Source organism: Chlorocebus sabaeus, chromosome 9 (assembly GCF_047675955.1).
Source record: "Chlorocebus sabaeus isolate Y175 chromosome 9, mChlSab1.0.hap1, whole genome shotgun sequence".
NCBI lineage: Eukaryota > Metazoa > Chordata > Mammalia > Primates > Cercopithecidae > Chlorocebus > Chlorocebus sabaeus.
Genome location: NC_132912.1, coordinates 124570793 through 124584871, shown reverse-complemented (window position 1 = coordinate 124584871; position 14079 = coordinate 124570793). Strand labels below are relative to the sequence as shown.

At 44.4% G+C, this 14079-nt stretch overlaps 1 protein-coding gene across 10 annotated transcripts in view; it reads left to right on the top strand.

Annotated features, from left to right (window-relative positions):
- The window catches only part of ATE1 (arginyltransferase 1), a 184738-nt gene continuing 170659 nt past the window's right edge, over positions 1-14079 (top strand). For 3 of the 10 annotated variants that reach the window (XM_038009625.2, XM_038009623.2, XM_038009624.2), the window contains exons 1-3: positions 1951-2054; positions 4177-4240; positions 6080-6142. In XM_038009625.2, coding sequence (XP_037865553.1) covers positions 2000-2054; positions 4177-4240; positions 6080-6142 — 182 coding nt within the window. In that variant the 5' untranslated portion in view covers positions 1951-1999. Of the gene's footprint in view, positions 436-773; positions 964-1950; positions 2055-4176; positions 4241-6079; positions 6143-14079 lie in introns of those variants that run through there. The other 7 variants (XM_038009626.2, XM_073019405.1, XM_038009627.2 and 4 more) reach the window with 5 other exon arrangements.

Sequence of the window (14079 nt, the reverse complement as noted above, 5' to 3'; positions counted from 1 at the left end):
CGCCGGAAATCACTTTGGGATAATCACAACCTCCGGTCCTCAGTTTCCTTATGGTGGCCAGGGGCGGCCTGAGAGGGTAACTTTCAATCCGGACCCGCTGGAAATGACTTTGGGATAATCACAACCTCCTGTCCTCAGTTTCCTTACCTGTGAAATGGGGCTGATAACGCATAGCTGTGGGAAGCACTGGCCCAAACGCAGGGCTTGGGGGCACGACCACGATCCCCGCCCTCGGGTCCCCGCGCCAGGCCTCGCTCTCCACCCCTCCCGCCGCGGGCCCCCGCGCTTCGCGGAGGTCGGCCCCGGGCGCCGAGAGGCGTGGTCGGCCCAAGCGGACCCTCGCGGCGGCCATGGCGTCGGTGGTGGAATACAAGGGCCTCAGGGCCGGCTACCACTGCGGCTACTGCGACTCCAAGGAAGGCAAAGCGTCCTGCGGTGAGTGTTCTCGACGCCGGAGCTGGCGCTGCCGCCTCGCGCCCAACCCCTGGCGCGCCGGCCGCGCCCGGACAGGCCCTCGGCGAGGGCAAGAGCGGACTCGCGCCCCGACTCCCGCTTCCCTTCCCCTCTCAACTCTCCCCATCCTGTTTCCCTTCCCGCTCCGTCTCTCCGCCTCACCCTCACTGACGACGGCGGCCCCTTACGGAGAAGGAACGGAAATAATGGAAAGCTGCCCTCGGTCAAGATGGCGCGGCCGGCGTCAGCTCCAAGAGGCGCCGGGCCGGCCGGGCCTGCTGGCGCCCGAGTGGCTTCGCGTGAGCCTCGGGGGCTCCCGGGCGGCGCGCTGCATTGTGGGGTGGCGGTGGCGGCGGCGGCTGCGACGCTGAGCCGGTCTCCTGAGCGTTCGCGGGGCCGAGGTCATGGCTTTCTGGGCTGGGGGTTCGCCCAGCATCGTGGACTATTTCCCCAGCGAGGACTTCTACCGCTGCGGCTACTGCAAGAACGAGTCGGGCAGCCGCTCCAATGGTGAGCGAGCCGGGCCGGCGGGCGTGGGAAGCCGGGCGCCCGGGTCTCGGGATCCCGGGGTCCCCCAGCGAGGACGCGAGGGGGCCGGAGCCCCTGGGCGGCCCCAGTACCACGGCCGAGACGAAGGGGGCACCCTCGGGAGGGCTGCGGCGCCAGCTTAACGGGGCAACTTCGCCGTGCCTGTTCTGCAGGAAAATCCCCACCAGTGCCCAGACCCTCGAAATCGTTGTGGTCTCCCCAGAGTCGGGAGACGGACGCCCGTCTGGGGTAGATTGTGTGAGGTGAAGGACGGCGTGCAGTGCCAGGGAATGCCCCAGAGCAGTAGTTAATGGCCGGGGCGGATCGGTGGGTGCTGCGGTGGGAGCGTCCCGGGAGCGAGGGCGAGACGCGGTGCAGAAGGAGCTGTGGGTGTGCACACAGGTGCCGGTCTTGTGTGAATCAGACGTCCCTGGACGAATGTACAGGATGAGCCCCTTGCATCTCTGGGTTTAAAAAAAAAAAAAAGACAAGAAACTGGTGACCGCGGTCGCTACCGGCGAGAGATTGTCCTGATCTGTTTGAAATTTTTACCATTTGCTTATGTGCCGTGTGTTTCCTCCACCCACCCCGACGACAGCAAAGCCAGCCCACAAGTTTGTTTGGTTTTTTCATCGTGATTCAGATTTCTTGGGGGGAGATTCGTTGCTGGTAAACAAAACATCGTGTTTATTTCCTCCCTTGCCATGCATTGGCCAATATAGAATGTCCAATCTATTATTTTAGTAGAACAGTCTAGCTTTGTGGAAAACGAGATTTGCATGAAAACACACAGGCATTTTCCATGAAAAAGGTATAAGTGGGGAATAATTTGGTTGATAACGGTGTGTGCATTTACTCCTTCATTAAAAGTGTTTATTAAGTGCTTCTTGTGGGCAGCGGTCTTGAGTAGACAGTTATGCAATCATTAGAAGTGAGGATTATGAAGACTAAATGGAAAAATGCTTCCAGTTTGGAGTTAAACGGAGGAAATCAACAGGATGCAAAGGACTTATGCGACATGATTACAGTTCTGAAAGGAAGAAGGCCCGGAAGCACACCAAATAGTGACAGTGGTAATACGGCCTTAGAGTAATATGGATTTCTACTTTCTTTTTTTCAGAATTTTTGTATTTTGGCTATAATATTTATAAAATCAATAAGTTACATTAAACGTGCCTAAAAGTAATGTTTTAATAGGTCATTACTTATTTTTTCCCAGTAATTGTGGTAAGAGGAAATTGGCTAACATAAATGTCTTGTATTTCACATTTTGTCGAAGAAACCTGCCTGCAGCCTTTCCATCAAGAGAAAATAATAATCAATTTCTAGTATCTCGATTTTAATTTTAATACTGTTTATTATGGGGCATCTACTTAGTTGGTAGGTGAGTTTTATTTTTTTATTTACAGATGATGAAATTGAGGCTCATTGGGTAACTCCTTAGTGTCAGTGAGTGCCTGCCAGGTTTCCGGATATTTCTGTTGGACTCCAGTGTCATGCTTTTCCCACTATATCCTGCTCTATCAAGCCTGTCTCTATCTTTACTTATCTCTGATGTGATTTACTGTTTACAAAAGGGAAAAATCCATTTATTTATTTATTTATTTATTTATTTATTTATTTTGAGACGGAGTTTCACTTTTGTTGCCCAGCCTGGAGTACAGTGGCGTGATCTAGGCTCACCGCGACCGCTGCCTCCCAGGTTAAAGGGATTCTCCTGCCTCAGCCTCCCGAGTAGCTGTGATTACAGGTGTCCGCCACCACGCCCAGCTACTTTTTTTGTATTTTTAGTGGAGATGGGTTTCACCATGTTGGCCAGGCTTGGTCTTGATCTCCTGACCTCAGGTGATCCACCCAGCTCGGCCCCCCAAAGTGCTGGGATTACAGACATGAGCCACTGTAAGTGACCCATTTCTTTTTTAACTTTAGTTTTGTTTGTTTGTTTGTTTTTTAAAGAGACAGCGTTTTGCTCCTTCGCTCAGGCTGGAGTGCAGTGGTGCGTTCATGGCTTACTGCAGCCTCAAATCTTGAATTCCTGGCCTCAAGCCTTCTCCCACCTCAGCCTCCCAAGTAGCTGGGAGCATAGGCACAGGCCACAAAGCCTGATAATTATTATCATTATTTATTTTTTGTGGAAAAGGAGACTTACTGTGTTGCCCAGGCTGGTCTTGAACTCCTGACCTCAAGTGATCTTCCACGTTGGCCTTTCAAAGTGTTGGGATCATAGGCTTGAGCCACCGTCTCATGAAGCCTTAACTTTAGTTCTGATATGCCTTTAAATGTTTCCTCATAGACTTCGTTTTTTTTCGTGGTTGTGTAATTATTCCATCATGTCGACAACATCATAGCCCCTGTAATCATCTTCCTGTTCCTTGGCATTTGAGCTACTTTCAGTTCTTACACTTAGAAGGAATATTGTTACATGCTTTTCTCCAATTTTTAATGTTCAAGACTGTACCGTAAATATATACCTATATATAAATCAGGAGAACTAATAAGTACAAAACATTTTGTTAAGTTTTCTGAAGAGACCAGTATGTTAAATCATTGGTGATATTATTAAACTTTGAAGGTCTGATGCAGTCGAATTGCAGTGAGGACCTAAATTTATGACGTCATAGAGACTATTGACTAATTCTCAAATAGATATAATGACTTTGATGTGTTTTATTGAATTAAAGTATATATAATGTCATTTTTTTTTTGTGCTGTATATATGCCAAACTAACAGATGTGAAGTATGTACAAACTTTTCATTTATCCAATATGACAATTTGAGTGTTTTGGAATTTTAACCTAAACACTCTTTTTCTTTTTTTTTTTTTTGAGACGGAATCTTACTCCGTCGCCAGGGCTGGAGTGCAGTGGCATGATCTTGGCTCACTGCAGTCTCCACCTCCCAGGTTCATGTGATTCTCCTGCCTCAGCCTCCTGAGTAGCTGGGATTACAGGCACCTGCCACTATACCCAGCTAAATTTTTGTATTTTTAGTAGAGACGGGGTTTCACCACGTTGGCCAGGCTGGTCTCGAACTCCTGACCTCGTGATTTGCCTGCCTCGGCCTCCCAAAGTGCTGGGATTACAGGCATGAGCCACCATGCCCAGCCAAACACTCCTATTTTAAAAAATCACATTTTGAATTTAAAAAAGAAAAATGTTACCGTGCCGTAATTAACACACTACTTATTTTTTCAGGCATGTGGGCACATTCCATGACAGTACAGGATTATCAGGATCTCATAGACCGAGGATGGCGAAGGTAAAGCTTCCAGATACAAAGAGACTTCCTACGATTACTCAAGTTCTTGAAAAATACAGCATGCCTTTAAAATGCTTTCCTGTTGTTGGAAAGAGGTTTAAGAAAATTTTTATTATATTCTTTGTGTAGTGATTTTTTTCTCTTTTAAAAAACTTTATTAGAAAAATGTCAAATATCTATAAAAGCAGAGAGTGCATTAGAATGCACCTCAGGTACCTATCACTAAGCTTCAGCAGTTATTAACATTCTGCCAATAATGTTTGATTCTCCTGCTCATCCTTTTAATAATTTAACAACAAACTGCATCAGTAGGTTATTATGACATTTTTCCTATCAATAGATCGGCAATAAGTATGTGTCTCTAAGAGAGGTCTTTTTTTCTTTTTAACTTATCTACAATGCTATATCTCATCTTACAAAATTAATAAAAATTATTCGATGTTACCTGTTACCTACTTTTTATTAGATTCTCCAGATTGTCTCAAAAATGTCTTCTTTAACAGTTAGTTTATTTGAATAAGGATTTCCTTAAAGTCCGCACATGGCCTGTTTTGAGTAGTTATTTTTATGGGGATGATTTTTAAGTAACTCTCAGGTAAAGTTCCTTGTGTAAATATAAGTAATAGTAAATACAATACGCTAATACTCGCCAAAGACGTGGGATTGGGAGCACCAGCTGAAACATCACAACTTTCCTTAAACTTAATAATGAGATTCAAAAGGTAGACTTAGGTCAGATTTTAAAGGGCTTTGTATGCCATGATAAAGAACTTTTTTTTCTTTTTTAGAGACGAGGTCTCACTCTGTTGCCCAGGCTAGAGTACAGTGACATCATCATAGCTCACTGTAACCCCAAATTCCCACACTCAAGTGATCCTCTTACCTCAGCCTCTGCAGTTTCTAGGACTACTGGTGTGCATCACAACACCTGGCTAATTTTTCAGTTTTTTGTAAGATCTTGCTTTGTTGCCCATGCTGGTCTCGACCACCTGGTTGCAAGTGTTCTTCCAGCTTAGCTTTTCAAAGTGTTGGGATTATAGGTATGAACGTATAATGCCTGGCCAGAACTTTTAAAAGGTAGAAGGCAGTCATAGAAGGATTTTATGGTAAGAGAAATGTGATGGAATTTGTTTTAGAAAAGATTGTTCAAATGGCTGAGAGGTATTTGAGGGGGTGGTCCTAGAGGCAGGAAGATGAGTTCAGAGGTTATTGCGCTATCTAGATGATGATGAGGACTGTCACCTTAGTGGCAATGGTGATAGAGAAGAGGGGACAATTAAAGATAGGGTTTAAAGCGGGGGAAAGCTTGCTGGCAGGATATAGAGGTGAATTCCAGGGAGGAGTCTAAAATGACTCCCAGCTTTCTGACTTGAGAACAGAATGAACAGTTCCGTTACTCCCATAGACCTGGAATGCGTGGAAAGAACCGGCTTGGTTTTGGGTACTCTGTGCTGGTGCGTGTGGAATACCCAAATGTGGTTGTTACAGGCAGCGCATACATGAGTCCCACAGCATTGTGGGCATTTCTCTCATCCCCCTCGTGGTATTGAGGATTGGTGGCAGGTAAAGGCAAAGCAGGGGTGGCAGATGCTAGTGAGAAGGTAACTGAGATGATTGACCTTGGGGGACTCAAGTAAAGCTTTAGGAAATAAAAGGCAGAGTTCTAAAGTTTGGTACATGCACTTTGAAGATTATTTAGCTTATGAATAGTACTTAAACCTACGTACATTTCTACAATATTGATTAGATTTTTTACACTTAATTTAATGCTCCTGTGCTAGGCTGTTTTGGTACAAGTGAAAAATATATGACATTAACAAACTATTTTTATAATTTTAGAAGTGGAAAATATGTGTACAAACCTGTCATGAATCAAACATGTTGTCCTCAGTACACAATAAGGTAAGAATTTTAATTAGCCGAAAGAGGATTTATAATGTGAAGATTGTGTATAATTTTTTAGTATTCTCTTGTGCTTTTTAAATGTTTATTTCTGCTCTAGGTAGATGTCCTTTAAAAGAAAGAGTAAATGAGTTATGTCTTCTCTTCATACTGATGCTGTATTTATGTGCTGATCAGTAGTTTTTAGTAATATTGTTTGATTGGTTCAGATATAAATATGATGTGAAAAAAATACCCTCTTAATTTAGCAGTCTTGTCAATGAATGCCAGGAAATACTGGGAAAATGTTGGTAAATATTCACATTTCTTTTGGATGTTAAATATTATAGGACTTAGCTTAGGATTTTCTACATTCTGGTATATTGCTTGACACAGTGCTTGTGTTCAAGCAATACTACAGGCTCCTATGAATTACTTGGTAGGCTCATGTTCCCATGTTGTGGGATTCGGGAGGATGAGAGCGATCTGGGGTTAAAACAGGAGAATCTTTATTGAGTACACTCAGGCCCAGCTGACTCAGTGTCCAAAAGACTGGGCCCGGAACAAAGACTTTTATACACACTTCACAAAAGGGAGTGGGCTAGCTTGAAGCAAGCTTACAGTGGCGTGAAAGCAGGGATACAGAGGCAGGACAAACTCAGGATTCCACATGACCATTGCCAAGCAACCCAGATGTCCGTGATCTAGGTTTGCCTGGCCTTATCTCATAATCTTCACTATGGTGCCCAGGCAGCTGTAGTTCAGGCCTACTCAGGCTTCTCATGACATTTGTGGTACTTCTCAGATAAAACAGAATACTTGAAGTCACTGGTTACAGAGAACAGGAATTTATAAACTCATTCCATAAAACAAAGGAAAATTTGTTTTTTCTTCTTCCTGTGTCGAGTGCTGGGAGAATCTCCAGAGCACATTAGATAATATTATCAAGGCTTTTCCTGGGTCTGGGCTGTGCCTGTTGCTGCCTCTGGGACAAGTCAACCTAATACAGGAAAGCTTATTTATCTTTCTTTTTACTTTTATTTTTCTTTAATTTCCCGCCTCACTCACTTATAAGTGGGAGCTAAACCTTGGGTGCTTGGACATAAAGATGGCAAAGGTAGAAGCTGGAGACTGCTAGAGGAGGAGGGAGGGCGCGAGCTAAAGATTGAAAAACCAACTTGGGTATGACGATCAGTACCTGGGTGGTGGGATCATCCATATTGCAAACCTCAGCATCATGCAATATATGCAGGTCACCTACCTGTACCTATACCCCCTGAATCTAAAATAAAAGTTGAAAAAAAATTAATTGGAAGGGAGAGGGCTTAAATTTAATCTGCCACCTGCACTTAGAGTTCAGTTTTTTTTTTTTTTTTTTTTTGAGATGGAGTCTTGCACTGTCGCCTGGGCTAGAGTGCAATGGCGTCATCTTGGCTCACTGCAACCTCTGCCTCCTGGGTTCAAGTGATTCTCCTGCCTCAGCCTCCCGAGTAGCTAGGATTACAGGTGCCTGCCACCACACCCGGCTAATGTTTCATATTTTTAGTAGAGATGGAGTTTCACTATGTTGGCCAGGCTGGTCTTGAACTTCTGACCTCATGATCCACCCGCCTCAGCCTCCCAAAGTGCTGGTATTACAGGTGTGAGCCACTGCTCCCAGCCCAGAGTCCAGTTTTCTTAAATGGGAAACAAACCAAAGTCTCTTTTCCTACAGAGTCTTTGTTGGATTTTTTCATAATCTTTTGGATTTTCCATGTATCTTCTCACCTCACCCTAACATAGAAGAATCTTCTCTCTTATTCTGTTTATAAGGTCATCATCACCTTTTTCCTCTTTTTTCTTTTTTTTTTGAGACAGAGACTTGCTCAGGCTGGAATGCAGTAGCACAACGGTGGCTCACTGCAGCCTGCCTGCCAGGCTCAAGTGATCCTCCCACCTCAGCCTCCCAAGTAGCTAGGACTGTACACACCACCAGGCCTGGCAAATTAAATTTTTTTTTTCTTTTTTTTTAGTAGAGAAGGGATCTTGCCATGTTTCCTAGGCTGATCTCACCATGTTTCCTAGGCAGATCTCGCCACGTTTCCTAGGCTGATCTCCAAACTCCTAGGCTCACAGGAGCCTTCTGCCTCAGCCTTGCAAAGTGCTGGGATTATAGATGTGAGCTACTGCACCTGAACCTTTTTTTTGATAGAAAATGTGAAAAGTGCACTAACATTTTGAGGTATGTATTTGCCTCCAATTTCAATGTGTATATATACTCATAAAATTAAAAGACAGTTTTACTTTAAGAAATGAAAAATTAAAAAAACAGTTTTTTATCCATTACTTTTTTGTTTGGTCCTCAAAGCTATCTCCCTTGGTTGCTCTTGTTTTTGGGTTGCAAACCATTCTGAGAATTTGGTGAGAGCCAGCCTCCTGCCCAAAGGCATGTAGACAAAAATATGTAACATTTTGCATATCCTCCCCACCGAAACTGAGTCTTGCTCTGCCGCCCAGGCTGGAGTGCAGTGGTGCGATCTTAGCTCACTGTGGTGTCCACCTCCTGGGTTCTAGCAATGCTCCTGCCTTAGCCACCCGAGTAGCTGGGACTACAGGTGCTCGCCACTAGGCCTGGTTAGTTTTTGTATTTTTAGTAGAGACGGGGTTTCACCATGTTGGCCAGGCTAGTCTCGAACTCGTGATCTACCCACCTCAAAGTGCTGGGATTACAGGCGTGAGCCACCACGCCCAGCACATTTTGCCTGTTAATTTTAGGATGATCGCAGACTCCCAAAGGTTCACTGATCCTTGATTAGGAGCCTTCTCTCTTTTTTTTGTTTTTTTGAGATGGAGTCTTGCTCTGTTGCCCAGGCTGGAGTGCAGTGGCTGGTGCTATCTCAGCTCACTGCAACTTCTGCCTCCCAGGTTCAAGCGATTCTCCTGCCTCAGCTTCAGACTAGCTGGGATTACAGGCGTGCACCACCACACCCGGCTAATTTTTTTGTTATTTTTAGTAGAGACGGGTTTCGCCATGTTGGCTAAGCTGGTCTCAAACTCCTGACCTCAGGTGATCTGCCTGCCTCAGCCCCCCGAAGTGCTGGTGTGTCCAGAGTTAGATCCTTCTGTTGGGTTCTTGGTCTTGCTGACTTCAAGAATGAAGCCACAGACCTTCCCAGTGAGTGTTACAACTCTTAAAGGTGGCGCAGACTCAAAAGAGTGAGCAGCAGCGAGATTTATTGTGAAGCGCGAAAGAACAAAGCTTCCACAGCGTGGAAGGGGACCCGAATGGGTTTCTGCTGCTGGCTAGGGTGGCCAGCTTTTATTTCCTTATTTGTCCCTGCCCATGTCCTGCTGATTGGTCCATTTTACAGAGTGCTGATTGGTCCATTTTTCAAACCTCTAGCTAGGCCCAGAGCGCGGATTGGTGCGTTTTACAATCCTCTAGCTAGCTACAGAATGTCGATTGGTGCATTTTACAATCCTAGCTACAGCGGGCTGATTGGTGCATTTTACAATCCTCTTGTGAGACAGAAAAGTTCTTCAGCTGGCTTCACATCTCACTGGGATTACAGGCATGAGCCAGCACACTCGGCCAGGAGCCTTCTCTTTTACCTAACTGGCTGTTGGATTGGCAGAGGACGAGAAAAATGGGGTCTGGTTTGCTGACACCGTGTCATTACACAAAGAATAGAATGACAGAGTATCTTGTGCTGTCCTCTTTCAGCTTTCGTGGTTATAAAGAGAAGGTATCTTCTAAGGCAGAAGTCATTTGTCTTCAATTAGCAAATTATTGGATTATGAACAGGATTCTATTCATAAGTTTGAAGTTGATTGGCTTAATCTATGATCAGAAAAGGGTGATTTGGAATGGTTAGAGAAAAAAGAATCTAAATTGTGTTTGGTGCCTGTTACATGGAAAGCACTATTCTAAGTATATTGCCTTTATAAAAGGGGATTCAATTAGCATTGCGAAACAAAGTAGTTATGTGATTTTTGCATTTTACCTGGCATCAAATGTTTCCTGAATTGCTTCTCTTTGTAATTTCATTATACATCATCTTTTTGTTTTTTGTTTTTTGAGACAGAATCTTGCTTAGTCGCCCAGGCTGGAGTGCAGTGGCATGATCTCTGCTCACTGCAACCTCTGCCTCCCAGGTTCAAGTGATTCTTCTGCCTCAGCCTCCCGGGTAGCTGGGACTACAGGCGCGTGTCACCACGCCTGGCTAATTTTTGTATTTTTAGTGGAGACAGGGTTTCACCATATTGGCCAGGCTGATCTGGAACTCCTGACCTCAGGATCCGCCTGCCTCAGCCTCGCAAAGTGCTGGGATTACAGGCGTGAGCCACCAGGCCCAGCCACATCATCTTATGGAGTCATTTTCCATATTTAGTCTTCTGGTTATTTTTACCTTGTATATAACAGTAGTTACAGTGAGAGCTTAGCTAAAGGAGAGGGGCTTATAGCTAACAGCTTAGCTTCTTGTTAGTCAGAAGTTAGAGACTCTCTAGTATGTGTGTATAAATGAGGATGAACTTTTCTGGCTATGATTTTTTTTTTAAGTTTTTTATTTTTATCAGAATTACATATGCTCATGAAGTGTCAAGTTGCAATAAAGCTTGTTTTATAAAAAGCAGTCCCCCAGACCCCCCTTTCCCATTTCCTTTTCCCCCTTGGCAGTCATCTTGAAACATTTTAACTAATTCTTTTGGTTTTTCATCTCCCTGTCTTTAAGCAACATGCTTATATAATTGTAACACTTGCTTTTTTTCCTTTTTTTGTTTGTTTTCTCCATTATTTCCAGGCTTCTCTCTGTGGAAGATAAGGATTTAGTTTTCTCTTATTCCTGTTTCCCTGCCACATTCAAACTCCTTTTTGTCCCCATCCCTAGCTTTCCATTTAGAAGTTGTGTAATTTTGGGCAGATGCATTCACATCCATTGTAACTGTAAATATGCTTCACAACTGTGTCATGGCGGGTACTATGATTACTTTTCCTGCACAAGTTTTTGTTCTCCTTGGAGTTACTAATTATCTTTTTTGTTTGCATAGTCGTTTTAACTAGGACCAGATTATCTTGAAAATAAACCCCATTTATGTAAGTTTCTTCTTAGTATGTTTAAACGCACCAAGTGCTATGATCACTTTTATCTACTTGAGAAAAGTCCCTTGTGGAGCCTTCTGACCTGCTTGATCTGAACAGGGTACCCCTACACCTGAAGCATCATGGTCAGCCTGGGCCTTTTTTTTTTTTTTTGAGACCGAGTTTTGCTCTTGTTGTCCAGGCTGGAGTGTACTGGCGCAATCTCAGTTCACTGCAACCTCCGCCTCCTGGGCTCAAGCGATTCTCCTGCCTCAGCCTCCTGAGTAGCTGGAATTACAGGTGCCCACCACTATGCCTGGCTAATTTTTGTATTTTTAGTAGAGATGGGGTTTCATCATGTTGACCAGGCTGGTCTCGAACTCCTGACCTCATGTGATCCACCCATCTCGGCCTCCCAAAGTGCAGGGATTATAGGCGTGAGCCACCATGCACAGCCTGGGCTATTCTTTTTACTGTCATCTTGGGGATTTTTTTTTTTTTTTTTTGAGATGGAGTCTCGCTCTGTGGCCCAGGCTGGAGTGTAGTGGTGCGATCTCGGCTCACTGCACCCTCCGCCTCCCAGATTCAAGTGATTCTCCTGCCTTAGCCTCCCTGGTAGCTGGGACTATAGGCGTATGCCACCACGCCTGGCTAATTTTTTGTATTTTTAGTAGAGACAGGGTTTCACTGTGTTGGCCAGGATGGTCTCAATCTCCTGACCTCGTGATCCACCCGCCTCAGCCTCCCCAAAGTGCTGGGATTGCAAGCATGAGCCACCGTGCCCGGCCTGGGAATTCTTTTTAGCCCCTGAGTTGGAAACCCTTCTTTCTTGGATTATTCCCTTGTTTTAGTGAAGCACATCTTCTAATAGAGAAAGTGCATAAGGGGTACATTTTTGAGTTCTTGTATGTCTGCAAACTTTGATTCACTGCTCAAACTTAACTTTAGTTTGGGAGGATACCACTGCTGAGAAGTGCAGTGGTATTCTGATTCTCATACCTTTATCTGAGACGTATTCTTTCTCTTTGGAAGCATTCCTTTTTGTTGTTGTTTCTTTTTTGTTTTTTGAGATGGAGTCTCGCTCTGTTGCCCAGGCTGGAGTACAGTGGTATGATCTCTGCTCACTACAAGCTCCGCCTCTTGGGTTCACGCCATTCTCCTGCCTCAGCCTCCCAAGTAGCTGGGACTATAGGCGCCCGCCACCACACCCAGCTAATTTTTTGTATTTTTAGTAGAGACGAGTTTCACCGTGTTAGCCAAGATGGTCTCCATCTCCTGACCTTGTGATCTGCCCACCTCAGCCTCCCAAAGTGCTGCGATTACAGGCATGAGCCACTGTGCCCGGCCGAAGCTTTTCTTTTCTTTTTTTTTTTTTTTTTTTGAGACGGAGTCTCACTCTGTTGCCTAGCCTCTCTTTGGAAGCTTTTCTATCCTCTGTTCTTACATTTCATAGTCAGTTTGGCTGTGTGTCTGTTTTAATCCATCACAGATGAACTGGAGGGGCCCTTCTTATCTGGGGGCTCATCCCATCTTATCCTTTAGTTCAGGGAAATTTTCTTAAATTTTTTGTTCTATCTTTTCACCTCCATTTTCTTCTTTTTTAAATGCCTTTATTTAGCTTTTGGACCTTTTAAACTGGTCTCTGACTTTACCTTTTGTCTTCAGTTTTTCATCTTTTTTTGCAGAATCTTCTGGGAGGTTTCTTCAACTTTAAGTTTTCAGGTCTTCTACTTAATTTTTACATTTCTCCTGTCATATTTTTACTTCTGGAGGTCTTTTTGTTCTCTGACTCTTGTTTGTTTGTTTAATAACACCTTGTTATTTTATGGCTCTGGTGGCTTAATAAACGAGATCTTTCTAAGGATTTTTTTAAAAGGTTCTCTTCTTTCTGTCATGGTCTCTGTCCTCCAAGTGACTCTCTCCAGTTTGTTTGGTACCTATCTTTTCAGTGGAGGCTCTCCTCGAGTGTCTGGTGATTAGGACTTTTCAAGGTTCCATTGGAAATTCCATGTCCCTGGTGGGTTTTGTTTATTGAGGGTCTTGGGTATTTCTCGGCCTTGTGTACTGTGGGTGATCTGGCGGGGCTGTTCTGTTGGGGAATCCCTGATGTTAGTATTTTTAGGTCTGATCACGTTCTGGAGAGAAAGTGTTACATAACCTGCTGCTGTTCTGGAGCTGGATTGGTGATCTCAACATGTACTGTGTACACTTTCATTTAAGCCGTTTTCAGGAGTACCCCTGCTTTCAGCTGTGGCTTGCATCCATCCTGTAAGAGGCTCTTTGTTACTCTTTCCTGAAAGTTTGCAGTTTTCTGCTGGGTTGAGTAGGGAGTCGTCTAGTCATCTGCGGGTGGGAGAGGGGATCTGGTGTCTATCCTAACTGCTTCGAAAACGAGACTTTGAAGGGATCTTTCTATTTTTAGACATACTTTCACTCATATTTCCAGAGCTATGAGGTGTCACCAATCCCTTATACTTTTAAGGGTAATATAGAGAAAGTTGGCTTTTTGTTTTGTTTTTTTCCACTGTTGACCTAGGATTCAACTTTCTTTGGTCTGTTAAAGCAGCATTGCTTCGTACATCTGTTTTCAAGCTTCTAACACTTCTCTCCTTCTCTTTTTTCTAGTGTTTAATGTCTTTCTCTTTTTTTTGGAAAAAAAGAAAAAACTCTTGCTGGGAGCCCAGGTGGCTCATGCATGTAATCCCAGCACTTTGGGAGGCCGAGGCAGGTGGATCACGAGGTCAGGAGTTCGAGACCAGCCTAACCAACATGGCGAAACCGTGTCTCTACTAAAAATACAAAAATTAGCCAGGTGTGATGGCGCACGCCTGTCATCCCAGCTACTTAGGAGGCTGAGGCAGGACAATCACTTGAACCTGGGAGGTGGAGGTTGCAGTGT